Below are 27485 nucleotides of genomic sequence, written 5' to 3' on the forward strand. Positions count from 1 at the left end.
GAAAGCCACATTCATGAGGTCATTTGGATTTTGTCTTCAAATCCAACTCTACAACTGTCCACAGAAAAAGGTGAACTTCAACTTATCATTTTGAATCACACCATTCAACCCCACCAGCCTTTTACAATCGGTAACGCAATTGAATTTCATTACGAGAGGGAGTAAGAATTAATTGTGGACAGGTACATTCATAGTCTCGTTTGTTTTAATACGTTGGAAATAAGAAGACGCCAGCAATCAACTAGTGTTTATTTTGTCGGATTCTCCTTCTCTATCAATAGGCAATTTCTATCAACATGAGATGCTGAGAAGTCCACCAATAAAAAGATTGAGAAAGAAAGAGAAGGAGAAGAAGAGGAAGACGATAAAATCTCCAAATCCTTGGGAGTAACAGGTACGTAGTTAAACATGAAAGAAACAAATCATTTCCACTTGATTGCCATTCCAACGATTCCCATTCCATGGCCACATATTTCTCTTGGTCCAAATCTTTGTTCTCTTTCCGTTTCAGTCTTTGTCTTGAAGCAAGGGGAGAACAGAACACACATTTTCCAAGCCACTTCCCATCACATAGAAACCATCATCCTCCTAATCACCAACAATTTTCCGAGAGAGTTTGCGTCTTTGAATTTTGTTTTGTAAAAGGATGCACCCCACATCTGATTGGGCATCACTTCCCAAGTTCCAAGCTCATCAATTTTGAATGCACATGTGCTTGGAAAGACGTATTTAGGCCGCCCGCCAATTAAGCTAGCTGGCTGGCTCACTGGGTCCACAAATTCCACTCTAAATCCCAATTCTAATTGGTGACCTTTGACCCACAAGGTCTTTTGGCCCTGCCCAGGGATTAGGGACTTTTTTAAAAAATATTATTTTTATATTAAAAAATTCTTACTCATCTTTTTAAAAGAATTCATTTTTCACATTAAAAGTTTTTATATTGAATTCACCTTTTTAGAAGACGTGTTCATTTTTATTGAATCAAAGTCGCTTTTTAACAAAATATCTTTTCAAAAGACGGGTATGATATTAAATACAAAAGTCCAATAATTTTAGATTTTTTTTTTTTTTTTTTTCGTGTAAGCCACCTGCCATTTCTTCTAGAAAGCCCCCTGTCCAGTTGCAAGCAATGTGGACTTACTAACAAAGTCATTTCCCCAGGACTAAAAAATGAGTGCTGCCAGCAGATCAATTGAAGGAAAGAACAGGAAGAATATTCAGGTAAGTGACAACTTTAATTTGATGACTTTGATTTAAATACAATGCTTTATTCCCATATTGGTCGGTGCATCCATGGATGCCCAAGAATATTTTTGTTTCACATTCATGAGTCTCGTAAAGGTCCAACCTCAGGTGTGAACACAAAGGATGAACAATGAAAATAATTTTTTATTTTTTTACAAAAAAAATATAAAAGAAAATTAAATATAATTAAACACGGGTTTAAAGCAGAATATAAAAATAATTTATTGATTTTAAATATGTTTTTTTTTTTAAAAAAAAATTTATATAGATTGTGTGACATGTAATTTCAAAGGTAATGAATATCCGCCAAAAAAGGTCCTGCCATAGGTATGGTTTTATTACCATATACATAAACCAGGAAATGATTATAAGTTAGGGCGTGTTTGGGAGCGCGCTCAAGAAATCGGTTTTCCCCTTGTTGAAATTGGCAAAACAGCAAACGTCACCTGCAGAACTTTCTTGAGAGTTGCTTCCCACGTTAACCGCTTAAAGAAAAAATTTCCCAAAAGGATATACAATAAATGACCCAGAGCAGCATCTGCGTTTTCTGAGAGTGAATCCAAACACACCCTAAATTGCCCGCTTATTCTGAAACGCTGCTGACCGCATTGCTTAGTTGTCCCACTTTGATTCGGTTTTGCTTCCCAAGTATAGCAAAGTGTAGTCCATACATACTCGCATGGGCCTTTATATATAGACGTGGAGCTTTGCTTTGTCTCTCCTCCTTCTCTCCGAGAAACCACCAGGGTTCTACAAGCTTTCCCGGCCACTTCTTCGGCGATTTTTGCCGGGAGGGTGACCGGAAAGTCAGGTGAGTTTCTGGGGTTCAACTTTCTAGCCATCCAAACACCACTCATTAGTCTGAAGAAACTGGTTTTCAGTTTTCTTGTTGTGGTCTTTGCCAAACAAGTTCAATTCATGACCGGTTTTTACTTGATAATATTAAGCATCTGGCATTATTTCTTTCCTACTTTCTTCAGTTTTCTTTTTCTATTGTCTTGAAGAGAAAACATTGATTTGTTTGTTTGCTCCCAGAAGCGAGAAAAATGTTAATCAACCAAAAAAAGTTCTTTAATGAATGTTGTCACCTGTCAATATGTTCTTTCTCTAAAACCTTCTTCTGTTCTTTTTTTTTTTTTTTAACTTCCTGTTTCTGTCTTTTTTCCAGATTCAAACAGAGGGACTAGCTCTATTTTCTCTGCCATTTTTTTTTTTCCATTTTGTTTTTTCTTTTGTAGTTTCCATTTTTGCACTTCTCAATTGTTGACTCTCCTGGCCATTGTCTGATTGTAAGTTTTTCCTGCTTTTCAAAAGCAAAAATTCCAGTGATTCTAACACATGGAATAAAAGCAAGAAAAGTACTTCCCAAAAGTTAACCAAATGATACCATTGGAATCCATGAAGATTTTCACTGGTTATTATGTAGAGTTTTCCCTGTTTGATGGCTCTATTTTCTTGTAGCAACAATGGAGCAAATCAAGACTCCATTCAGAGGAATAGCAGAAGATATCCGAGGAAGAGCATTATGTTATAGGCAAGACTGGACCGATGGTATTCGATCCCGCATTCGGTATTTTCCCATTTTGAAACTAAAAAAAAAGAAAAAAAAAAGAAGAATATTGTACATCATGATCAATCAAAGTTCTTTTTTTTTTTTTTCTCCAATTTTGACTTGTTTTTGTTCCAATCTATGCTAGGATATTGGCTCCAACTACTTACATATTCTTTGCTTCAGCCCTTCCTGTTATAGCCTTTGGTGAGCAATTGAGTAGAGATACAGGTTGGTCAGTTTTCCTTTATTTTTCCTTAACACAATTTTTATAGTATCAGAAGTCAAGGAGTTCTGAATCACAAAGAGAAATCAAACCCTTCATTTGGTAGACAATAATGGAGGAAAAAAAAATCAATTCTAATTTCTGAATATATTTTTCCTTGTGTTTATCAATGAATATGAATTCTTTTGGAATGTAGATGGAAGTTTAAGCACAGTGGAAACTTTAGCTTCTACTGCTATTTGTGGTATCATCCACTCAATTCTTGGTGGGCAACCTCTTTTGATATTAGGAGTTGCAGAACCTACTGTCATAATGTACACGTATCTGTACAACTTCGCCAAAGGAAGGGCCGAGTTGGGACAAGAACTCTTTTTGGCATGGGCTGGATGGTATAGGAACTGTCATTCTTCTATTTTCAATCTTGGGCACTTGAAATTTTGCTTGATTTTGATCTTATTCAAAACTCCTACAGGGTTTGTGTGTGGACAGCTCTCATGCTGTTCCTTCTTGCAATATTCAATGCTTGTGATATCATCAATAGGTTTACAAGGATTGCAGGGGAACTTTTTGGCATGTTGATTGCTGTTCTCTTCATTCAAGAGGCCATCAAGGTATCACCAATCTAGAAAGTAAAATAAATTATTTAGATAGATGATGGAACAGATGATTATGGAAGGATGTTTGAATTACAGGGAGTGGTGAATGAGTTTAGGGTTCCTAAAGGGGAAGACCCAAAGGCAGAGAAGTACCAATTCCAGTGGCTCTATGTCAATGGGCTGCTCAGTATTATATTTGTTTTTGGTCTGCTCTACACTGCCTTAAAGAGCCGAAAGGCACGGTCATGGCTGTATGGCACAGGTCTGTGTAGGAAATTTTGTGACAATCATTTTTTTTTTTTTTAATTTTTTATCAGCAAAGTAGCTGTTATTATGCAGAATCTGATATGTTTCAATGTCATACAGGGTTGTTCAGAAGTTTCATTGCAGACTATGGGGTTCCATTGATGGTTGTAGTGTGGACAGCCCTGTCTTTCAGTGTGCCAAGCAAAGTTCCGTCTGGGGTTCCCAGGAGGCTCAATAGCCCTCTCCCTTGGGACTCTGAATCTGTATACCATTGGACTGTGATCAAGGTAATGGTAGTTTGTAAATTTGTTCACTCTGTTCATCTAGCCTTAACTTTCGGTTTTCATTGTATACTCAAAACAAATGCTTCAAATACACAAATTACAGGATATGGGCAATGTCCCTCCAGCATACATCTTTGCTGCCATTATTCCTGCTTTGATGATAGCCGGGCTTTATTTCTTCGATCACAGTGTTGCTTCACAGATGGCACAGCAGAAGGAGTTCAATCTCAAGAAACCTTCTGCTTATCACCATGACATCTTGCTGTTAGGATTTATGGTATGTACAAAAGAACTTCAAGAATGGATGGCTCTTTTCCTGTTTTTATTTCTTGAAACTTAACTTTCCTATCAAATAAACATCTCAGACTCTGCTTTGTGGATTGCTTGGATTACCTCCTTCAAATGGGGTCCTGCCACAGTCCCCCATGCACACTAAGAGCCTTGCTACACTTAAAAGACAGGTGCGTGGACAGATTCAGAAGGAAAATTTCATTCTATTGTTGCTAACTTGTTTAGATGTTTAACTAGTTTAATCTATGACTTGCAGCTGATTAGGAAGAAAATGGTGAAAAGTGCCAAGGAAAGCATAAAACAGAAAGCCGCCAATCCTGAAATCTATAGCAATATGCAAGCTGTGTTCATTAAAATGGACAATACCCAACCTGTAAGTTGTCTGGTCATTCCATTATACTAGGAAATCAATAATTTTTTCAAGTTTCTTATCAAGTGCATTTTAAGTATGATTCTTTGTTGAATATCACTTGTACTCAAATTATTCCTTTGAACTTCAATATATTACTATCCCCTCTTACACTGGCGTTATCGGTTGTTCTAGACAAAATCAGTAGTTAAAGAGTTGGAAGACCTGAAAGAGGCGGTCATGAAGGGAGAAAATAAACAAGCAAACAAAGAGGAAAATGCCACAGGCACATTTGATCCAGAGCAGCATATTGACCCCTACTTGCCCGTTCGGGTTAATGAGCAGAGAGTGAGCAATCTGCTGCAGTCCCTCCTTGTGGCCGCAGCAGTATTCGCTATGCCCTTAATAAAGAAGATACCAACATCCGTTCTTGCAGGATACTTTGCCTACATGGCCATTGACAGCCTCCCAGGGAACCAATTCTGGGAGAGGTTCCTACTTGTCTTCATCACTCCTCAGCGACTCTACAAGTAAGCTGCTCTGCCTCTATTTATCATTTGAGGGTACTTTTTTTGATCTTCCACTAATCGACTTTTCCATGGCCATTGTTGACAGGGTGAAGGAAGGGGTCCATGCTTCATTTGTAGACATGGTACCATTCAAGTCTATAACCATGTTCACCCTCTTCCAGTTGGCATACTTCATGTTGTGTTTTGGGGTGACATGGATACCTATAGCTGGAATTCTTTTCCCCTTACCATTCTTCATTCTCATAGGCATTAGACAGTATATCCTCCCTAAATTCTTTGACTCTCATCATCTCCGGGAGCTGGATGCAGCTGAATATGAAGAAGTTGCTGTGGCCCTCACCGGACATCCTCTTGGCCTGTCTTCTAAGGTATGTGACTTGTGCCAATGTGCCATCTCTATGGTTCTCTTCACCTTTATTCTGTGTTCCTTATATTAGTCTGCAACATATGTCCAGGAAGTGGAATCAACTCATTCCGGAAAGGCAGAAGATGGAATGGATTTGAGTGATGGGGAGATATTAGATGAACTAACGACTAGTAGAGGGGAGGTGAAGAGGAGGACTCTAAGCTTTGGGGAAGAAAAACATGCCCAAGAAAGATACTGATTACTCCATCTCTGTGATGTTCAAAGTAGAATAAATTGAAGAAGTTGTGTTAAAAAGGAAGCTCAAAAGATTTGTGGGTGGTATAGATTTTGATTTGCAGATTCATCCATGAAAAGAGCATCAAAATGGGAAGAGATGGTGATGACAGTTGTATGTAGTTTTACTTGGTTGATAACAGAGGAAAGCTGATATGATGTACTGGGGGTTTTAGTTTCAGTTGATAGCAGAGGATTCTATTTAGAGCTCAATCCCATTTATTTTTTGTTCATTTTAATAAAAGTATACATATAATATTACAGCAATTTCCCCCTTTTTTTTCCTTTCTAGTCAGACCTTAACATGATCCATTTTCTGTGTGGATGTTATCCCTAATCCATCACCTTCTTCCCCCTTGCTCTCTCCCTCACTCTCTCTTTCCATTTCATTCATTTTCTTTTCCTTCTAGTCATCCCTTCTTCTCTCTCACACACATACTGAAATAGGGAAGGAGAAGAGGTGAGGGGAGAGGATGGAGAAAAAGATCGATTAGGTTTAAGATTTGGGTGGGAGGAAGAAGATGAACACAATCTCGTATGCTTATTTTCATTAAAAAATATTATAGTTTGAATCCAAAAACTTAACTTACTTGACAACAGTTTTCACAATAAATTTCTATTATTTAAAACAAAAAATTAAGAAAATATGTTGATAACTGAAAATTTCTTGTTTTTTATTTTTAAGAATAGTTTTTTTTTCTTTTTTACATAAAATTATTTTTTACTATTTTCATTTGTTTTCTACTATTTTTTTCATTTGTTTTTTTAAAATATTTAAAAAAATAATTATACAAACATATAAATGATTAAAAACAAAACATTAAATATTGAAATTATTTTTAAAACATATTTTAAATTATTAAAAACATATTAAAAATATTTTAAATTTTCAAATAGACTTTTGTTTTATAAAATATTAAAGAACAATTTTTAAAAACTGTTTTTAAAAACTATTTTTCATAATTATTTTTGAAAACAATTATCAAACTGGTTCCTAGTTTTTTTTGTTCAAAAAAACATTTTTTCTTCTTGTTTTCCATCACTATTTTAAAATAATAATTTTATAAATATAAAAAATAAATTAAAATAAAACACTATAAATAAAATTTATTTTAAAAATATTTAAAATATAAAAAATAGTTCTCGAAGATTAAAAATTATTCTTGAAAACAAAAAATAGAAAAACATGTTTAATAACTAGAAAGCAAAAACAAAGGGAATGTTTGGAAGCTGTTTTTAAAAGCAATTTTTTAAAAACAGTTTTATGTTTTTAAGAACAAAAAAAATAAGAAAACATACTGTAAATCTCAAAATTTGTCTCAATTTTATTTTTACATTAATTTTTAAGCTCAATTTTTATCAATAAATTTTAAAACCGATTACATTTGATTTTATTGGCCCACTTACAGATTTTCAGTCTTAGTTCTTATTATTTCATTTTATTTTTATTAATTTATTTTATTTTATTTTATTTTTCCTTTCTTTTGATTTTTTTTTTCTTTCCCTATTTTCCCTCATCCTCTTCCCACTTTCCACTTTCTCTCTCCTATACCTACCCCCATACCCTTGCCCATACCCCTAAGCTCTTGATTTTTTTTTTTTTTTTTCTTTCCCAAGTCTCTCTCCTCTCATGAGACTTTTCCCCCATTTTCTCCCCTGGGCTTCCGCTTCCCGAACCGGCACCACCGCCCCCCCTTCTCTTCTGGCTCCCCAATTCTCTCTCCTCTGATTTTTGTTTTTTTCTTTTCATTTTGGGTTTCTTTTGATTTTGGGGGTTTCCCATTTTTGAGGGTGGCCGGCTCCCCCATCATGCTCTTCATCTTCTTTCTGCCATCACTCCACTTAGAGCCTTCCAACACAACCGCCGCCCCCACTCACCTTTTCTCTTCTTCTTCTTCCATTTTTCTTGTTTTGATTTATTTTTTTTTCTTTTCCCACACTCGTACCCATGGGCATCGCCACTATCATTTTCCTTTCACGGATCATCACCCATGGATGCTTATCTCACCCCACGAATACCATATCCTCCCATAATCATCACTATTCAAGGGCTCAAGTTTGAGAAAGTTTGTTGATTTCATAGTAGTTTGTATTTTATTTGTTTATTTTATTATTATTATAATTATTATTATTTGTTTGGCTTGTTTATTAATTGGGATTCGATCTTGATCTTGAGCTTTGGATCAGGGTTCAAAATCTCGGTCGAGACCGGTACGACTCGGCCGAGTCATATCCGCCTCGACCATGGCCGGTACCGGACCGATACCCGAGTTGGAGTAGAAATTGTGGAGAAGATCAGATGAGAGGATCAAAACCCACGAAAATGAAAAATACAGAGTTAGAATCCTGCATCTTGGAGTTGTCGGCGAGGTCGAAGAAGCACGCCTGCTTGTTCGGATCGCCCAAGTTCCTGCCGGAGATGGAACTGAGCAACATCAAGAGCAGAGTCGCCGGACTGCTGTTATCATCGATGTTCAGCAATGCCGCCACCGTCGCCCACCATTCAGGCCCAGCTTGGCCTTGCCGAACCCGTTCGCAGTGTTAGCGGCCTGGCGTCAGGCGTGACGCAGCCCCGGACCTCGTGCCCGCTCGCGCCCCAATCGCCTGCACCACCTGCGACTCACCCAGTCGCGCTAGGAGCTCAGCCATTGACGCCGCCCTCTCAATGAAATGGGTATCTTTGATGACCGAGGGTTATGGGTATCTGTGATGAGGATTTAGGTTTTAAATAATATGTTTTTATTTTTTAATTAGATTATGAGTATTTGGTGGGGATATGGGTATTAAATAATTTGATAAAAATTATAATGATAAAAAATAAATAATAAATAATAGACTTATATCAAATAAATAAGAAATACAAATTAAAATTAATGAATATATTTTATAAGAAAAATTATATTTATTTTTTTAAAGATGAATTATGGTTTTATTTTTTTTTAATAATTGAAAATATTTTTTAAAAAATTCAAAATATTTAATTTAAATAATTTTTTATTAAAAAAAATTACTTTTTATTATTTTCATCTTCAATAAGAATTATTTATCATCAAGTGATTAAATTAAAATATTTTTAAAGATTTTTAATATTATTATAAATCATCCCAAAAATATGTTTTTATTTTGAATAATTTTAATATAATAAAAGTTTATTTTATTAATTTTTTACTTTACTTATTTGTATTTAATTTTTTAATAATTTTCATAATTTTTTAAAATTATTTTGAGCTCTTAAATTAGAATTTTTTGCATATCACCCGATACCGATCCGAGATACGGATACCGATGTGCCTCAAGACCTCCCGAGCCAATGACCGATACCACGACTTTGAACTATGCTTTGGATGATGACACGAGAATGAGTTGGATTTGTGTTTTTTTATCGACTTGGCCTATTTACTCCGTGCGATCTTTATTTGGGACTTTGAAGGTTGTTATGTTGTTGGGCTTGGATTTTGATTAAATTTTACGATTTGGGCTTTTGATCTTTGTGTTTTGTGTTTTGGGCTTGTTTATTTATTGGATATCAAATTAGGCTTAATTTTGGTTGTGAATTTAGGTTTATTTATTAAATTAAGTTTGAATTATAAGATATTAAATTTAGATTTAATTGGATTTATTTTGATTTATCACATTTGGACTATTTTTGTTTTTGTATGGGCTTGTTCTCCGAACCTATTAGCTGAGTATAAATTTATGACACGTGAAACAAGAAATTTCATAGAACAAAGTGAAACTCGAAAAGCTGTAAATGGAGCATTGAATTTGTTGTAAGCCTATTAGGTACATATTTGATTTCCTATTTATATTTAATTTTATTTTTATTGATTTATGTAAATATTTATTTATGTGTATTTACTTGTTATGTACAGAATTGAACATCGAACAAACTAGAAAAGTAAATATGTTTTAATAAAATAATAATTTTAAAATATTCGTATTAATAAAATAAAGTTTTTATTTTTATTTTATATTTTTAAAAATTCAAAAAAATGCGTTTAGAAAAAAATCCAAAAGAATTGCTTTTAGAAAAATTGTATTTAATAAAATTGTCCAAAAATTTCTTTGTTTAATAAAAATTGACCAAAAATTGTTTTTGTAAATAAAGTTGTCCCAAAATTTAATTTTTAATAAAATTGTCCAAAAAAAAATGTTTTTCTTAAATGATTTTTTTCCTTAATTAAAATGGGATTAAAAGTATTTATTAGAAATTGAGGATTTAATTTTTTTTCTTTTTAATTAAAAATTCTTTTGTAAATAAAGTTATTCTTTTTAATAATTTGTTAGTCACTTTTTTTTTTAAATGAAGACAAATTAAAATACTTTTGTAAATAAAATTGTAAAATTTCATTCTTTTTTTTTGTAAAAACAAGTGAAAATAATTTTTGTACCCAAATTGAAATTTTATAATAAACTCTTTTGATACAATAAGTGTAAATAATTTTTTTTTTTGAAAATTGAATATGAATGAAATTGAAAAAATAAATTGATTTTTTTTTAAATAAATAAATTGAAATCATTAATTCAAAATTTTTTTAATAAAAATCCTTTGAAATTTTCGGAAAACTAATTATTTTAAAATATCTTTCCCCTTTTATTTAGTTCAATAAATCATTTTGTATAATTCTTGTCACATATTTTGTGCATTCTTGTAATTAAATTTCATCATTATTTTTGTGTATATTGATTTATTTTATTAATCTCTGTATCCATGATTAATTAATTAATTATCACAATTCCCTTAATTCGATTAGTAGAGATCGTATGTATATAGGTTTAGAGGAGTGCTACGGTTTACCACTGTACTTTCCCAATAAGTAACCTGACCTTCGGACCCAATTTCTGTTTTTGGAGACATATTTTTTCCAAATAAGGAGTCACATAGAGTTTTCTTTCTTATTTTGTTTTCTCTTAAAAAAAAAATTAAAATAAGTGGCGACTCCAAGTCATCTTTTTAATAAATAAAATCATTTTAAAAAAAAAACGAGTTTCACCATCGAGTGGGAACACATTGAGCCAAAATGCGAGGTCCACACATATACAAGGTTTTATTCTTAAAAATATAAAATAAGATGTTTTATGAGAATATAATTTAGGTGTTTTTAAGTTATTTTTTAAGCATTATTTTAAAAAATAATTATACAAATATGAAAAATAATTAAAAGTAAAATACTATAGATATAAATTATTTTAAAAAATATAAAAATAAATTTAAAATATATTTTTGTTTTACAAAAAATTAGAGAATTATTTAAAAATATATTTCTCAAAAAGTACTTTTGATGCTTGAAGTAATTTAAAAACTATGAAACAATGAAACAAGTGAAACCACCAATTTGGTATATTTAAAGTTTTCTTAAAAATGTGAAAACATAAAAATGAATAAAATCACGTAAAAGATCTTATAATAGTTAGAATATAAAACGAATATAATTATTATAAATGCACCAAAACTATTAATAATTAATTATTATTTCATATATATTTGAAATCAAATATTAAATTAAAAAAATGTATAAATATGAATATCTTATTTATTTATTAGACCATGAATTATTATGAGTGAATATATTTTTATATTAGAATAAAGAATTTGATCAATTATAAGTATATTAGAATATTTTATTGAATTATTTTAACATAAAATAATGAAAAATAAAAAAATAATGAGCATGAAATAATAATTATATAAAATTTTAATTATATATTTTTTTGTATTGGTGAAAACTTAGAACCAAACAAAATTGTATAATTTTATTTTCTAAAAGTAGTTTTTACTATATTTAATTGAACTTATTTGTTAAAGAAAGTAGAAAATAAAAATAATTTTTTAAAAGATAACTAAAAAAAATAAAACCAAAGAACATTTTTCAACTTAAACACAAGACTCTTTACAAATCAAATAGTCTCAAAGACTCTTCGATTTTTGTTGGTACACAGTGTATAATGTTTTTTTCGGTTAGCTTCCTCCAAACGAAATGGGTGTTCTTACAACAAGGTGTGTCCGAATGATTTTTTTGAACACACCCTTTTGAAACTTAAGTTAGTTTAAAAAAAAAAAAAACGGATTCCGACTTTTCTTTTTAGAAAACTTTTGTTATACTTGAATTTCGATATTTTGTGGCTTTTTATTCTAATAAAATTATAATATTTTATATGTTTCTTTAATACTTTAAATGCTAATAATTGATTTTACAAACAACTGTCTTTGGACTTAAAGTCGGGTGTTAATAATTATGATTACTTTTGACCTAATGGTTCAGAATATTTATTACATGTACAATGAGTATGGACACTGTCCAAACATCTTTTGTGAGAACTAGACGAATGCGAGTCGAACATCTTTTGTGAGAACTAGACGAATGCGAGTCCCACGATTTCTACAAGATCTATGCTTTGACAACTTTTTTTAAAATTAAAGGAAAATTTTATTCCATGGAAGTGTAAATGAATTAATTTAGTTGGTTTAATTTTTTAAAAATAGCTATAATAATGATCAATTATATTACTTAAGCCAATTACATAACCGAGAGATGGCTGACTAGTAGAGCACGTGCTCCAGGATCCCCACGTGCATACCTCTTCTTTTTAGTGTATATCTTTTTTCTTTTTTGCATTATCACCCATACAGGGCACACAGCATATAGTCCAGGCGTGGCCATGGGAGCATGGGAGTTGGGACAGAGAGCAGAGCTGAATTTGAAAGTTATTTTATTTTATTTTAAAATTTTAATTTTTTGAAAATCGTGTTTGATTTGTGGCGAGCCCCTTCTTTATTTATTTATTTTAAACCTATTACATTAAATTATTATTATTTTTTCCAAAAAAGGACAATAAAAAAGACATATCCTATGTAGGACTACATCTTCGATCCGGTGAATTGAATTGAGACTATAACAATTTTGGCATTTAAAAGATAATTTTTCTACAATTTTAAATTTATCCTAAAAAATAATAATTTATTTTATATTTATTGGATTTTTAAAAATTTTAAAAACAAAATTTAACACTTGTTTTTTTCTTATTTCTATTTACTAAAAATAAAAATAAAAATATAGTTTCTTTAAACAAATTAAAATCAATAGTTTATTTATTAAATATTTTTTTTTTTGAAGAATTGTTTTAAAAATCGTTGCTTTATTTTTTGGTACCTGGATTGGTGTTGGAGTGGGCTCAAGTTGCAGGCCTTGTTAGATATCTTAAACTCGGCCAAACCCAAACCAAAGCAGCCCGATAGCCGGCCCAATACAAAATATCCCCTTCCTTGTACGCTCCGCCAAGTCAATTGTCGCTATCCGCTCCGCACATTGGTTTAAACTTTAAAGAAAAGATATGACGTCGCTCTAACTTCAAAAAAGTAAAAAGCAATTCTCAAGTAAAGCGCAAAAAGTGCAGAATCCGACGCTTGCCACCTCTGCAATCTTATCCATTCCTCTTGACCCCATTCCTCTTTACTCTTTCCATCCTCCATCCTGTCCCTCCTTGTGTCTGTCTCACCTCTCTCATTTCTCTCATTTCTCTCGATGGCTTCCACTCTCTTCGTCTTCAATCCTACCGGAATCCGAGCCTCCGCCGTCTCCGGCCCTCGTAAGCTCGATCAGAACCGCCGGAGAGCATCTCAGCCTACCTGGTGGTCTCCGATCTTCGGGTGGTCTTCAGATCCGGACTACATTGTCGGCGAATCGGCCGAGAAATCCGCCGGAGCACTAGAAGGAAAAGATAGCGAAACGGCGAGATCCAGGTCGCGGTTCACTCTCGGATGCTTCACCGAGGAGAAGGCGAAGCAACTGCGGAGGAAGACTATGGAGTCGGCGTCGTTTCATGACATTATGTACCATTCGTCGATCGCGTCTCGGCTCGCCTCCGATGTGCCGGAGCTGTAGAATTTCCGCCGGTGATTGTTTCTCCGGGGAGGTAGGTTTAGGGCTTAAGTAAAGCTTGGTTGATGTGATCTCTTTTACTTGCAATCTGTCGACTTGGTATTAGAACTTGGACTGTATTTCGTGGATGTGGTTTCGTTTGATTTTTATGAACTGGACCATGTTTATGTGTTTATTTTTATATAAATCAAAATTTCTCTCTTTTGTTTTCATATCTGCATCGAAAGATCTGTTTATCACCGGATGTATGATGCCGAGCTTCAAACATTAATATAGAAAAGTATAAAAGTTAACATTCAAAGCTTTATTTTTTATTTTTTCAATTTAAAGGAGCAAAATCTAATTAAGATACCATAATTTATTTTTTAAAAATAATAATAATAATTAATAATTAATAATTAATACGAATAATAAAAAAATCACTTGATTCTCTTCAAGTCTTGTCTGATAAGAGGATGCATAAATTCAATTATTTTCCATCTTTTATCCTCTCCATCTTCCCAAGCCGACAAATTTTGATACCACATGAGTCATGACAGAGATAAGGGTTAAGAGCTCATGAATCATGACAAAGATAAGGATTAGGATGAAAAAGATCGCAATGGCAAAAAAGTTGTTTAGTCAGTTGGAAATTAAGGGATGAGGATTAGGCATGAAAAGGATGGGGAGGACAAAGATCGATGGAAATCGAATAAAGAAAAATAGGTTATGGAAGAGACATAGTGGCTTTAATTCTCATGCTCACCGGATCGGAAAAAGGTGATCCAGATGATCCAAGATCCGGCGAAAGGGATCGAAAGAAAAAAATTGCTTTGTGGAAATTAAGAAAAAATTATTAGTATAATAAAAATAAAATATTATATATTATTATATCATTAACTAATTAAACTTATTATCACAAAGCAATATTTAAAAATCAATCATTTTTCAATCTCTAAATCAAAGTTAATTTTCTTTCTATAAAAACTTCTCCAAGTCTATACTCTACCATATAAAATACAAACCTTTTGATGGATGGGAGAAATTTGTATTTGTTTTTATTGAAAATGATATATATTCTAAATTTAAAAGTATAAAAATAATATATTTTGGGCATGATCTTTAAAAATAAAATAAAATAAAATAGCCTCCTTATATGAAACAAAATTCATTTAAGATCTATAGTTGAAAAATGATCGTATTTTTTCAAATGTTTTCATTCTATATCTTATCCCAATTTCCTCGAAGTTTTATTTTTTATTTTATTTTATTTAGTGTGTTTTGTTAGTAACATAGTTTATATGAAGAATTTGTTGGGAGTCCATGTAGGTGTAATTTCCAAGGGTTGTGCAATGTCCTTATAAAAATTAAATATTAAAAAAAAATGAAAAAAAAAATCACTTTTAAGATCTAAAAACTCAATAGTGCCTAACATTGATTTTATTTTTATTTTTTCCTTTTCAAAATTAATTTTTTTAGTATCCCATCCTCAAAATTATTTGACTTAGTATGAGAAATACCTAGAGGGGCGAGTAGGTGTTTAAACCATTTTTAACCCAAAATTATATATTTTAAATTATTCCTTATAAGTTATAAAAGTATAAACACATTTAATATATGGTGGAAACTATTCCTAAGTCTTACTCCTAGAACTTACACGATAATTTTTTTATGATTAATAAGTAGCAATAACTTTGATGTAATTATTTAATAGAAACTAGTACTTTTTGCACTAATCTTCAATTGTGGATGCGTTATCATCAAAATCACTACTACTATCACTACAACTATCTTGATTCGAACTAACAAATGCAATAAAGACAAGGTAGTCTTGTTGATCATACTTAATTGTCATTCAAGAAAGTGCATCGCTTACATTTGAATCCATGTTACTTGCATAGACTTTTTAATTTATTTGGGTTAGAACATTCAAAAGACATATGTTCTAGCCTAGCAGAGTTATAACATTCAATTATTTTTCTCTTAGAAGGACCTTTCTTTTTCCTTTTATTTTATTTGGGACTAAACTTTTTCCTTATAGGATGATTTTTCTTGAAATTAGTTATTTCAAAATTCAAGGACTCTTTATTTGTATGATACTCATAATTTTCTTTTTCCAAAAAGGCAACTTTATTGGAAAGTGACAAATTTTCTTTTTTCAAACTAGCAATTACTTTTTATTGCTTTTTTTTTTATTCATTTAAGGAACAAAATTTCGCACACAGATTCTTGTTTCTTGAGTTTTTTATTCAATAATTTATTTTCTTTATGTAATGTTTTCCAATTATGAAAAACTTGTTTTACAACCTAAAAGTAATTTTTTTCATCTTTTCTTTAAATTCCATGAAACCAAGATCAAAGACAAGCATCAAAGAAAATTTTGATTTGTAAATTTTTCCCTACTTTGATTCCAATTGGAAGTTATTTGATCTAATATGAGAAATACCTAGAGAGCGCTAAACAGGTGTTTCAATCTTTTTTAGCCTAAAATTATATATTTTAAATTATTCCTTATAAGTTATAAAAACATTAGCACATTCAACACAAGAACGTAGACACATAACATATAGAAGTTAAAACTATGGGGTCAGAGATCTCAAATCACTAATCCACTATATAAAAGTACAATACATAGATTTAATTGGTGAAAGCTATCCCTAAGTCTTACTCCCTAACACCTATATTGTACTTCATGTTTGTAGCACAACACCATATGTACTCTTAATGGATCTATCCTTAACGTCTAAGGGGATGCAGATCTCTTTCTCAGCCCAGAGAATGTGAAGATAAACATCTTGAGAATTTATAACTCGAAAAAAGGCTAATTAAGTTTTTCTAACATTCACATCAAATCAAAAACTTTTTTAGGCAAGTCACTTATAAAATACAAGTACCAAGTGGACTAAAATTAGGATTTTAAAAATAAATCAAAGGACAATTATAAAATAAATCCAATTATAATTGTAAAATTAATTCAATTACAATTCTAAAATTAGTCCAATAACAATTGTAAAATTAATCCAATTTTTTGAAATTGGAGTTCGTCCACAAGTGCTTAAGCGTCCTTAATTTTTAAATTTTTTTTTTTTTTTGCTTAGTAAAAAAAAAAAAAGGAAAACTTCAATCCACTACAAGCCTATTCTATTAGCCTTTCTTGGACCATTTTATACTTATTTGTGTTGTTGTGGTTAACCTTAAGTCTTTAATGTACACTAAGAGACATAATCTAGAAAAGCTCCATGTCAAAATTAATGGAACAAAATTGCCTAACTGAAATCATGTAGCCTAATGCACCTATCATCCTATTATCAAAAACACCAATTCTATACAAGCATTTGTTAACAAAAGCTCTATCAAGATAAAGATGATTTTACAAGAAACATTTTAATATAATATAAACAATTGAAAATTGAAAATAATGTCTAGATGGTATTATAGATTTGAGGAGTATAAGAACCCTTAGAGAGTGATTTTGATTAAAGTTTTTTTAAAGTGGTTTCTAAAAATAATTTTTAGAAGGTTCACCCAACAAATGATTCCAAAAATCATTTTAAATGAGTCCTAGATTTTTAAAGATGATTTTAAAAACTGATCAAATACTTTATTTCCATAAGGAATACTTTTAAAGCATTAGAAAATAATTTTTAACTCTTTCAAAATTATTCCCACCCTTATAGTAGTATAGTTAATTGAATGATTTTATAACATTTTTTAGTACATGTTATATGGTCTATATTACGGTATTTACCTCCAACAAATTTGGATATAGAAGACTTTATGTAATAAGATTGTGTGGTTGGTTGGAATATTAATTAGGAAGAAGTTTTAGTGATATTCCACAACAGATGGATGAAGAAGTTTTAGGCACCCTTCCTATGTTATAGAGGAGAAGAAGTTTCTAATAGCTCTTTTAACTACGATCTCTTAATTAGGCAGACGTATAAATTACAGAAGAGAAGAAATTTCTGATAACCCTTTTAGCTACATCTTTTAATTAGGTAGACATGTTTTAAATATTTGAGAACATATGAGATAAGGAAGAGACTATTATAAATGTTAATGACAAGTGTGGTAATTTATAGTACATTTATTTTTTATTCAAATTATATAAATTTAAAGTAGTTTGAAGACAAGACTTATCAAAAACTTTTAAAAATAAATTTGATTTACTTTAGAAAAATTGATTTTAGCATTATAACAAAGTCAACAATGAAAAAAGAAGGTGCCATAAAAGTTAAAATTTTTAATTTTTAAAAGTGTATGTTTGGAAATTTTATTTTTATTTTTAAATTTAAAAAATTCAATATATTAGGATTGGGCTTGGCTATGGAATGATTTGAACATAGCCAAGATTGATTTAAGCTCCTTCACTTGTAAGTGTACAACTTGGATTTATGGTTCGTAAGGTTTTCCTGTAAAATATCTATGAAAAAAATATAAATTTATTTTATATCTTAATAAATTATTTTAAAAAATTTTAAAATTTGAGGTGGTAATTTTTTTTTTAAAGAAGATAAATTTTTAAAAATAAAAAATATGAAATATATCCAAATAAAGTATCTATAAATGCCTCTAAAATGCAAGTTGCTTTGAAATTTAAGTTTTGAAAAAAATAAAAATAAAAATCCCAACCACGAAGTCCACGACAGAAACAAGGAAACAAAACAACCCCTTCGATTTTTGGTGCATCGAGTCTTCCCCAGTCTTTGTCGTTGTGCTGTTCATCTCTTTCCTTGTGCGGCTAGGAGCCATCACCTCTTCTCCATTCAACGCTCTTTCTAATTTCTTGAATTTCAGGTCCTTATTTTTCGGATTTCCTGAGAGCATGGATTGTGTGAGCCCGATCTTCACTGTTGCCACTTTCCTGTGGAATTGCACCGCCCCGCGTGCCTCCCTTATCCGTGATCTCCTAACAAATCTTGAGTCCTTGGGAAACGAAATGGAGCTACTGAACTTTCGAAGTGAAGATGTAAAGACAAGAGTGGAACTTGAAAAGCAACAACAGTTGATCCCCAGAAGGGAAGTGGAAGGCTGGCTTCAAGAGGTTGGTGACGTGCAAAATGAAGTGAATGCAATTCTGGAAGAAGGGGGTCTAGTACCAGAGAAGAAATGTCTTGGAAACTGTAATAATATTCAGTCGAGCTACAACCTTGGAAAGAGAGTGACTCGAACACTCAGTCATGTGAGGGAACTAACGAGGAGAGGAGATTTTGAAGTTGTGGCATACAGGTTGCCCCGTGCTGTTGTAGATGAACTACCTCTTGGGCCTACCGTGGGCTTAGATTCCTTGTGTGAGAGGGTGTGCAGCTGCCTCGATGAAGATGAAGTAGGAATTCTTGGATTATATGGAATGCGTGGTGTTGGGAAAACGACACTAATGAAGAAAATCAACAATCATTTCCTCAAAACCAGGCACGAATTTGACACGGTGATCTGGGTTGCAGTGTTCAATGAAGCAAGTGTGACTGCTGTTCAAGAGGTGATTGGAAACAAATTACAGATCGTTGATAGCGTATGGCAAAATAAAAGTCAGACTGAAAAGGCTATAGAAATATTCAATATCATGAAAACAAAAAGGTTTTTGCTATTGTTTGACGATGTATGCCGACGACTTGATCTCTCACAAATAGGAGTTCCTGTTCCAGATGTTCGTAACAGGTCCAAAGTAATAATCACAACTAGATCCATGATATTATGCAATGACATGGCAGCTCAAAGGAGGTTTAAAATAGAGCCTTTGGCATGGAAGGAAGCTTTGGATTTGTTCATGGAGATGGTTGGGAAAGACACCGTAGGTTCTCATGCAGAGATAGAAAACCTTGCCGGTAGCGTTGTGGAGAGATGCGGAGGCTTGCCACTTGCCCTCGTTACTGCTGGACGAGCGTTGGCTGACAAGAGTACTCCCTGGGAATGGGAACAGGAAATACAAAAGCTGACGAACTTCCTAAAAGAAATTTCAGGTATGAATGATAAATTGTTTCATGTTTTGAAGCTAAATTATCATAGCTTACAAGATGCTGTCACCAAACCTTGTTTCATATATTGCTTTATATTTCGTAAGGAATATGTTATTAGGAATGATGAGCTTATAGAATTAATATTTCTATGATGTGGCAGATTAGGATGATTCCTGGTACAAGACTATATGAAATGCCTCCTGAGCGTACTGTGGGCTTAGATACCTTGCATGAGACAGTTTGCAGACGCCTTACTGACAATAAAGTGGGAATTGTTGGATTATATGGAACAGGGGGTGTTGGGAAAACAACATTAATGAAGAAAATCAACAATGAATTGGTCAAAACAAAGTACCGATTTCATATAGTGATTTGGGTTGCAGTGTCCAAGCAAGCAAGTGTGGCAGCTGCTCAAGAGGTGATTCGAAACAGATTACAGATCCCGGATAGCATGTGGCAAAATAGAACTCAGAATGAAAAGGCAATAGAAATATTCAACATCATGAAAACAGAAAGGTTTTTGCTGTTGTTAGATGATGTATGGAAAGTACTTGATCTCTCACAAATAGGAGTTCCTCTTCCAGATGATCGAAACAGGTCCAAAGTTATAATCACAACTCGACTCTGGAGAATATGCATTGAAATGGGTGCTCAATTGAAGTTTGAAGTACAGTGTTTGGCATGGAAAGAAGCATTGACTTTGTTCCAGAAGAATGTCGGAGAGAACACCCTAAATTCTCACCCTGATATAGCACGACTTTCTGAGAAGGTGGCAGGGCTGTGCAAAGGCTTGCCACTTGCACTTGTTACTGTGGGAAGAGCAATGGCTGATAAGAACTCTCCCCAGGAATGGGATCAGGCAATCCAAGAACTGGAGAAATTCCCAGCGGAAATTTCAGGTATGGAGGATGGGTTGTTTCATATTTTGAAACTGAGTTATGATAGCTTAAGAGATGAAATCACGAGATCTTGCTTCATATATTGTTCTGTGTTTCCCAAGGAATATGAAATTAGAAGTGATGAGCTTATAGAACATTGGATTGGGGAAGGGTTTTTTGATGGTAAGGACATATATGAAGCACGCAGACGAGGACACAAAATCATTGAAGACCTAAAGAATGCATGCTTGTTGGAAGAGGGTGATGGATTTAAAGAATCGATCAAGATGCATGATGTGATACGTGACATGGCTCTATGGATAGGTCAAGAATGCGGAAAAAAAATGAACAAAATTTTGGTATGTGAATCTCTTGGGCTTGTTGAGTCTGAGAGAGTTACCAACTGGAAGGAGGCAGAAAGGATATCATTGTGGGGTTGGAATATTGAGAAACTCCCAAAAACACCACATTGCTCTAATCTCCAGACTCTCTTTGTGAGGGAATATATTCAATTGAAGACATTTCCAACAGGATTCTTCCAATTCATGCCTCTCATAAGAGTCCTAGATTTGTCAGCTACTCATTGTTTAATTAAGTTACCTGATGGGGTTGACAGATTAATGAACTTGGAATACATTAATCTGTCAATGACGCATATAGGAGAGTTGCCGGTTGGGATGACGAAGTTGACAAAACTGAGGTGCTTGTTACTTGATGGTATGCCTGCACTTATAATTCCTCCACATTTGATATCTACTCTTTCATCATTGCAATTGTTTAGTATGTATGATGGAAATGCTTTATCTTCATTTCGCACCACCTTATTGGAGGAATTGGAGTCCATAGACACTATGGATGAGTTATCTCTCTCCTTCCGTAGTGTTGTAGCTCTCAATAAATTACTGACCTCCTACAAGTTACAAAGGTGCATAAGAAGATTAAGTCTACATGACTGCAGAGACTTATTATTGCTTGAGATATCATCAATATTTCTGAACTACTTGGAGACTGTTGTGATATTCAATTGTCTTCAATTGGAAGAAATGAAAATTAATGTGGAAAAAGAGGGAAGTCAAGGATTTGAACAATCTTATGATATCCCCAAACCTGAGTTGATAGTGAGAAACAACCACCACTTCCGCAGGCTTCGTGATGTCAAAATTTGGAGTTGTCCAAAACTGTTGAATTTGACCTGGCTTATTTATGCTGCGTGTCTTGAGTCACTTAATGTTCAATTCTGTGAATCCATGAAAGAAGTTATAAGCAACGAATGTCTAACTTCAAGTACACAGCATGCCAGCGTATTCACAAGACTCACATCTCTAGTGTTGGGCGGCATTGAATGTGTAGCAAGTACACAGCATGTCAGTATATTCACAAGACTCACATCTCTAGTATTAGGGGGCATGCCAATGCTAGAGAGCATCTGTCAGGGGGCACTCCTCTTCCCTTCCTTGGAAGTAATCTCTGTGATCAATTGCCCGAGGCTAAGGAGGCTCCCTTTCGATTCAAATAGTGCCATCAAAAGCTTAAAGAAAATCGAAGGAGATCTGACCTGGTGGGAAAGTTTGGAATGGAAGGATGAATCTATGGTGGCGATTTTCACCAACTATTTTTCCCCACAATACTTGGCCGACCCAATCCATCCCTCAGGTACTAAGCTTTGATGCTTTGTTTTTAAATGCTGTATGTGATTAAAAATTTTACATCTTAATTTTTAAATATCATTGTTATTATTATGATTGATTAGAAGAACCCACTCATAGAAAGGTATCACTTGCACAAAACAGGGAAAGTGGAGGGAAAGAAGAAACTGGTGGTAGAAGGCTCAAGCTCAAGAGCAGCCACCTAAACACAGCTTCTCAAGCCCACAAGTTAAAACTCATGAGGGAACAGGTGCCACTGGTTCACTCTCTTATATCATGTGCCTCAATCAAGACATAAAACTCCAATACTCAAGTTGGTCATTTCATCCAATTTGGGCACTCTTGAAATTTCATTAACTTGTTTTTTTTTTTTTTTTTTGTGGAGTTCCTTTTAAAAATATACCCTCACGACAGGTCTGCATTGTACATACAAAAAAGGTTCTTGAAATCAAACACGCGTTCTTTCTTGAAGACTTGGAAGTAATGGCATACATGCAGATCTTGCAACTTCAAAGTCATAGATATATCTATATATATATATATATATAGAGAGAGAGAGAGAGAGAGAGAGAGAGAGAGAGAGAACATTCTCTCCACCACCAACTGATTATTGATTTTTATAATAAGAACTGAGCCGGCTGTGTTGTTATTTTTGCAGGATGAGCGTTTGAAGTTTGATGCAACAAAGCTATTTTGCATATGTTTTGGTATCGAGTGCTGTGTGGGAGATAACATCCAATGTTGTGTTATTTATTGTTTGCATGGGTCTAGTGGAGTTATGCTGCTCAAAAGGCATCACTGTGCAGTTGTTGTTGGTTTGATGTAGATCATGTCCTAAGATATTGATGCGTTTTTACACATGAAATTTGTATCTTCTAACTCCAAAGTGCGTGTTTCCAATTTGATGTATTTCTCTGGAGTAAGAGGTAAAAAATTAGTGTATGTTGGAAACTTGGAATGCACTTTTTTTGTTGCTAAAGTCGGATACTATATAAAAGTAAAACATCTTGTACAAAGAGAATATATTTACCTTTTTGTTTTAAAAATCATTTTTAAAGATTTTAAAATTTTAAGATACATTATTTTTTTTTAAATTTATTTGTAAAACTATTACATTTTTAATATAACATTATAAGAATTTAGTATAACTTTTTTATTTTAAAAAAAGGAAGGAGAAAGTGTTTCCAAACAAGTTTTATATGTATATGCTTCTTGAGAATATCAACTGTGATCAACATTTATTTTCATTGTTTAACTCCTTGATAACAAGAAAGCTAAAAACTCTTTCGCCAAAAATAGTACGTTTTAAATATTAATTATAATAATATATTTGATAATTTAGGATTAGGGATATAAGATTTTTATATTAATTCTAAATTAAATATTTATTTATTTTATAAATCTTATCCTATGTAAATAAAATAAGAATATTTTTATCATATTATTTTATTAGTTATATTAGTTTTAATTTTTAATATGTCAAAATTACAATCAGTGAAGGTGGTTTCTTATGGTACTAACTTTATCATGTATCTAATTCTTTGATTGGTTAAAAGTTTTATTTTTTATTTATAAAAAATAAAAAAGAAAATATATTTTTTTCACAAAAAAATTATTTTTAGTATTTCATATTAATTTTGTAAGGAATTCAATTATTTATTTATTTAGTTGTTTATTTTTTAATTTACATTTTGATACTCAATTTTCACTACTTGTAATTTTCTTTCTTGACTTGGGTGAGTTATTAATTATATTCTCTAACTAATATTAGATTGCATATTACTTGGAGAATCCACCCCTATAAGGCTTGTTTGCAAAATGGATGCATATTACTTAGTCAAATATTGAGTTCATGATTTCCAAGAGAAGGCTCCTACCCAAAAATTAGTTGAGTATACTATGCCCACTAACATGGTTCAAATTTTGCTAGGTTTCTTGATGATAGAAAGGAGTAATACCTATGAAAGCATGCCCAACATCAAGCAATGAAACACTCATTTTAACCACTTGGATACATTGATCATTTTACATGCAAAATTTGAATAGGATAAGTTATGAATACCTAGTCTTAGGGTTCCATTTCACCACTAAGCATGCATATTTGAGGCTAAAAACCCTCTTTTGATTCCAATAATCCATTTTTCATCGTCTAGTCATGTATATATGAGGGTTACTAACTTTAGCTACTATTGATTGAAATGAAATAGATGCATCTTTCATTATTTATTGGCAAAGGTCAATTTCAATTCATTTTCTCCTATTTTCTTTCATATTTTGAAGTCCAAATTTTCTATTAAAACTAATTGGAATGAAGGATTGTGTGAGCCCACTCTTCACTATTGCCAGTGGCTTGCTAGATAGGACTAATAAGTGTGCCTCCCATACCTATGATCTTCAAAACTTGGATTTATGAGAGAACAAATACAGGTACCAAACTTTCGAAGTGAGGATGTAAAGAGAAAAGTGGAACTTGAAAAACAAGCACAGATGATACCTAAAAGAGAAGATACTAATTTAATGGTTGGACCGATGGTTAAATCATGATGTCATAAATATATAATTTATATTATTAAGTTAAATGTTAGTATTTTACATTTTATTATTATAATATTCATTTTGTAAATTTTATTTATTATTTGCATTGCATTTAATTGCTTTAAATATATGAATAGTTCTTTATCCACAATGTGGTAAATTTTTATTGAGTTATGCAAAGGGAAATAACCTCTATTCTTTACATCAAATTAATATGTATATTTTTTAGTTGCATATTCTTGAACCTTCCGTCGTGAGTACTTATTTGGTAATTTTAAAATTATGATTATTTGATTATATAATCAAGTATAATTTAATTATCTTAACTACATAAACATACACAGTTATGAATAAAGTTGCCCAAATTTTATGTTGAGAATGTACAGATGATAACTGAGATAACAAATATTAAGGGTGGAGGAATGTGAAGAGATAATATAGAGAAGATATTTATTGATATAATGGTAACTAAAGTCAATAAAGATAACATGGACAATGGTACGATTAGTACCCACACTTGAAAGAAGATGTTACTTGAGTTAAATAGTTAAGTAAAAATAAATTTCAACCTAAAACAACTAAAATAATAGCTTAATAGACTACGTGCACTGCATCGTGAGTTCATTGATCTTTTGAAGCATATTGGATTTGGTTAGGATGCTAAAACTAACGCGGTGCATGCTTCAGAGGAAACTTGATAAAATTACATTTGGGTAAAAACAACTTCTAAACTATTTTTTTTAATTCAAATATTTTGTATACACACAATATTTAGGGTGGGGTATTTTTTTTTTCATCTATTAGGCACACCTAAATGCAAAAAAATTTCACTCAAAAGGGTGTCCACATTACAAGTCAGTAGGATTGATCTTTAATCCTTTGACAACAACTGGTGTCCTCCCCACTACTTTTTCACTCAAGATCGACCAAACACTGATGATAAGGATGATATGGATGTCAATCTTCAACATGGTGGAATACATGTAGATGTAAACTATGAAAATCTTGATCATCCTCTATGACCATAGATAGTGGGAGGAGTAACTACCCGTTTTAGGAAGCATACTATTGATTCTCTATTGGATCGTGGAGGCAAGAAAGAGATGAGAAAAAGTCAAATTGGTGATACTTGGAAAGCTCGGGTTGAGACATCTAAGGCTAGAAGTGAGACATCTAAAGCTAGAATTGAAGCACTATTGAATATAATTGAAAGATATAAGAGTGGAATTAGTAGTGAAGCTACTAGTGCAGATACTAATGATTTTAGTGTAACAAAATGCACGACAACTTCACAAACCATTGAATTGCTATATAATGAAAAAAATTAAAGGTTATTAAGAAGTTCACATTTTTAGCTTAGAGATAGATTTTTATGAATGTGTATGATAAGAAGAAAAAGATATGGATTGATAGGCTTTAAATATGAGTGCTTATATTTAGATGAATTAGTATTATGGTGACATTGTAATATGTATTATTTCTCTTTTGTTTAAACTTTTTTACTATCTTATTTACCTTTTCATCGTGTGAATTTAATTTATGGTTTTGAAACTTATATATTATCTATTTTAATGTTCATTTGATGTTATTTTATATTACAAGTTAATTTATTTTGTATAACAACTAATGGATGGTAACAACACAATTAAGTAGTGGTTCACCATATGAGTCAATATCATCTTCTGAGAGAGATGATGACATAGATGAATTTTTTATTACTTACATAATAAATGAGTATAAAGAAATATTTTTATGTAAAATACTTCAGAGGACATTAATGTTGAGTGGTGCATAATTTGTAAGAGATATGATGTATGGTGACCCTTAGACATGCTATATATGAACTATTTCACATGGATAAGGAAACCTTTCTTAACCTTTGTGATCATATTAAGAAATATGAAAATGCATGATGATTGAAGAGGTAGTTGTTGTGTTCTTATACTAACAATAGGACATAATGTGAGAATGAGAGTTGTAGTAGATTGCTTTCAACACTTCATAAAAATTGTATCTTGACACTTTAAAGAAGTTTGACAAGCATTATGTTAGCTAGCCAAAATTCTTATCTGCCTTAGTAAAATGGCTAATGAGATGCTTTCATATGTTGCTAGTAATTCTAAATATTTTCCATGGTTTAAGGTAAGATTCTACCTATGATCCTAGTTAAGCTCCCATGGCATGCATTTCTTGCCTAATAAAGAATTTATAAATTTGAATTTGATGTTCATAAGAAGTTCTGCCTTTATTTTATTTTCTTAATAATAAATGTTATTTATTTATTTATGTAGGGCTGCATCAATGTAGTTGATGGCCCCAATATTAGTGCACTGATTTCAGTTGATAAACAAACTAGTTTTAGGGATAGAAATATAAATTTAACACAAAATATTGTGTGCACATGTGATTTTGACATGATGGTCACAATTTTTATTTTTATTTTATGCAAGTTGGAAAGAAAAAAAAAAAGAATGATGCATGTGCCTTTTTGGATGCATTGACTAGACTCGAAATCCATTTTCCTTTGCCAAGTGAAGAAAAATATTATTTGATTAATTCTAGTTATCCTTGTACATTTGGATCTTTATCACCATATCAAAGTGAACGATATCATTTACACAAATATTGGAGCAAATATAATCAACCTATAAGTT

General features: G+C 32.2%; 2 protein-coding genes across 3 annotated transcripts; both read left to right on the top strand.

Moving 5' to 3' along the window:
• The first annotated feature begins 1787 nt into the window (after positions 1 to 1787).
• On the top strand, positions 1788 to 6223 carry LOC100249812 (boron transporter 4). 2 transcript variants are annotated; one of them, XM_010656427.3, is made up of 13 exons: positions 1788 to 2056; positions 2707 to 2815; positions 2943 to 3025; positions 3217 to 3409; positions 3493 to 3631; positions 3713 to 3878; positions 3983 to 4149; positions 4250 to 4423; positions 4512 to 4607; positions 4694 to 4810; positions 4982 to 5316; positions 5402 to 5684; positions 5772 to 6223. In XM_010656427.3, exons 2-13 carry the CDS (start codon positions 2712 to 2714, stop codon positions 5919 to 5921), a joined length of 2007 nt encoding a protein of 668 aa, XP_010654729.1. In that variant the 5' UTR covers positions 1788 to 2056; positions 2707 to 2711; the 3' UTR covers positions 5922 to 6223. The 2 variants fall into 2 exon arrangements, with proteins under 2 accessions (XP_010654729.1, XP_002285279.1); XM_002285243.4 differs by having other exon boundaries at positions 2710 to 2815.
• A 7099-nt stretch (positions 6224 to 13322) lies between these two features.
• On the top strand, positions 13323 to 14048 carry LOC100244679 (uncharacterized). Its single transcript, XM_002285242.4, has one exon. The coding sequence runs from the start codon at positions 13480 to 13482 to the stop codon at positions 13837 to 13839; it is 360 nt and encodes a 119-aa protein (XP_002285278.1). The 5' UTR covers positions 13323 to 13479; the 3' UTR covers positions 13840 to 14048.
• Positions 14049 to 27485: the final 13437 nt, after the last annotated feature.

The sequence above is a fragment of the Vitis vinifera genome, chromosome 9 (genome assembly GCF_030704535.1).
Source record: "Vitis vinifera cultivar Pinot Noir 40024 chromosome 9, ASM3070453v1".
Classification (NCBI taxonomy): Eukaryota; Viridiplantae; Streptophyta; class Magnoliopsida; order Vitales; family Vitaceae; genus Vitis; species Vitis vinifera.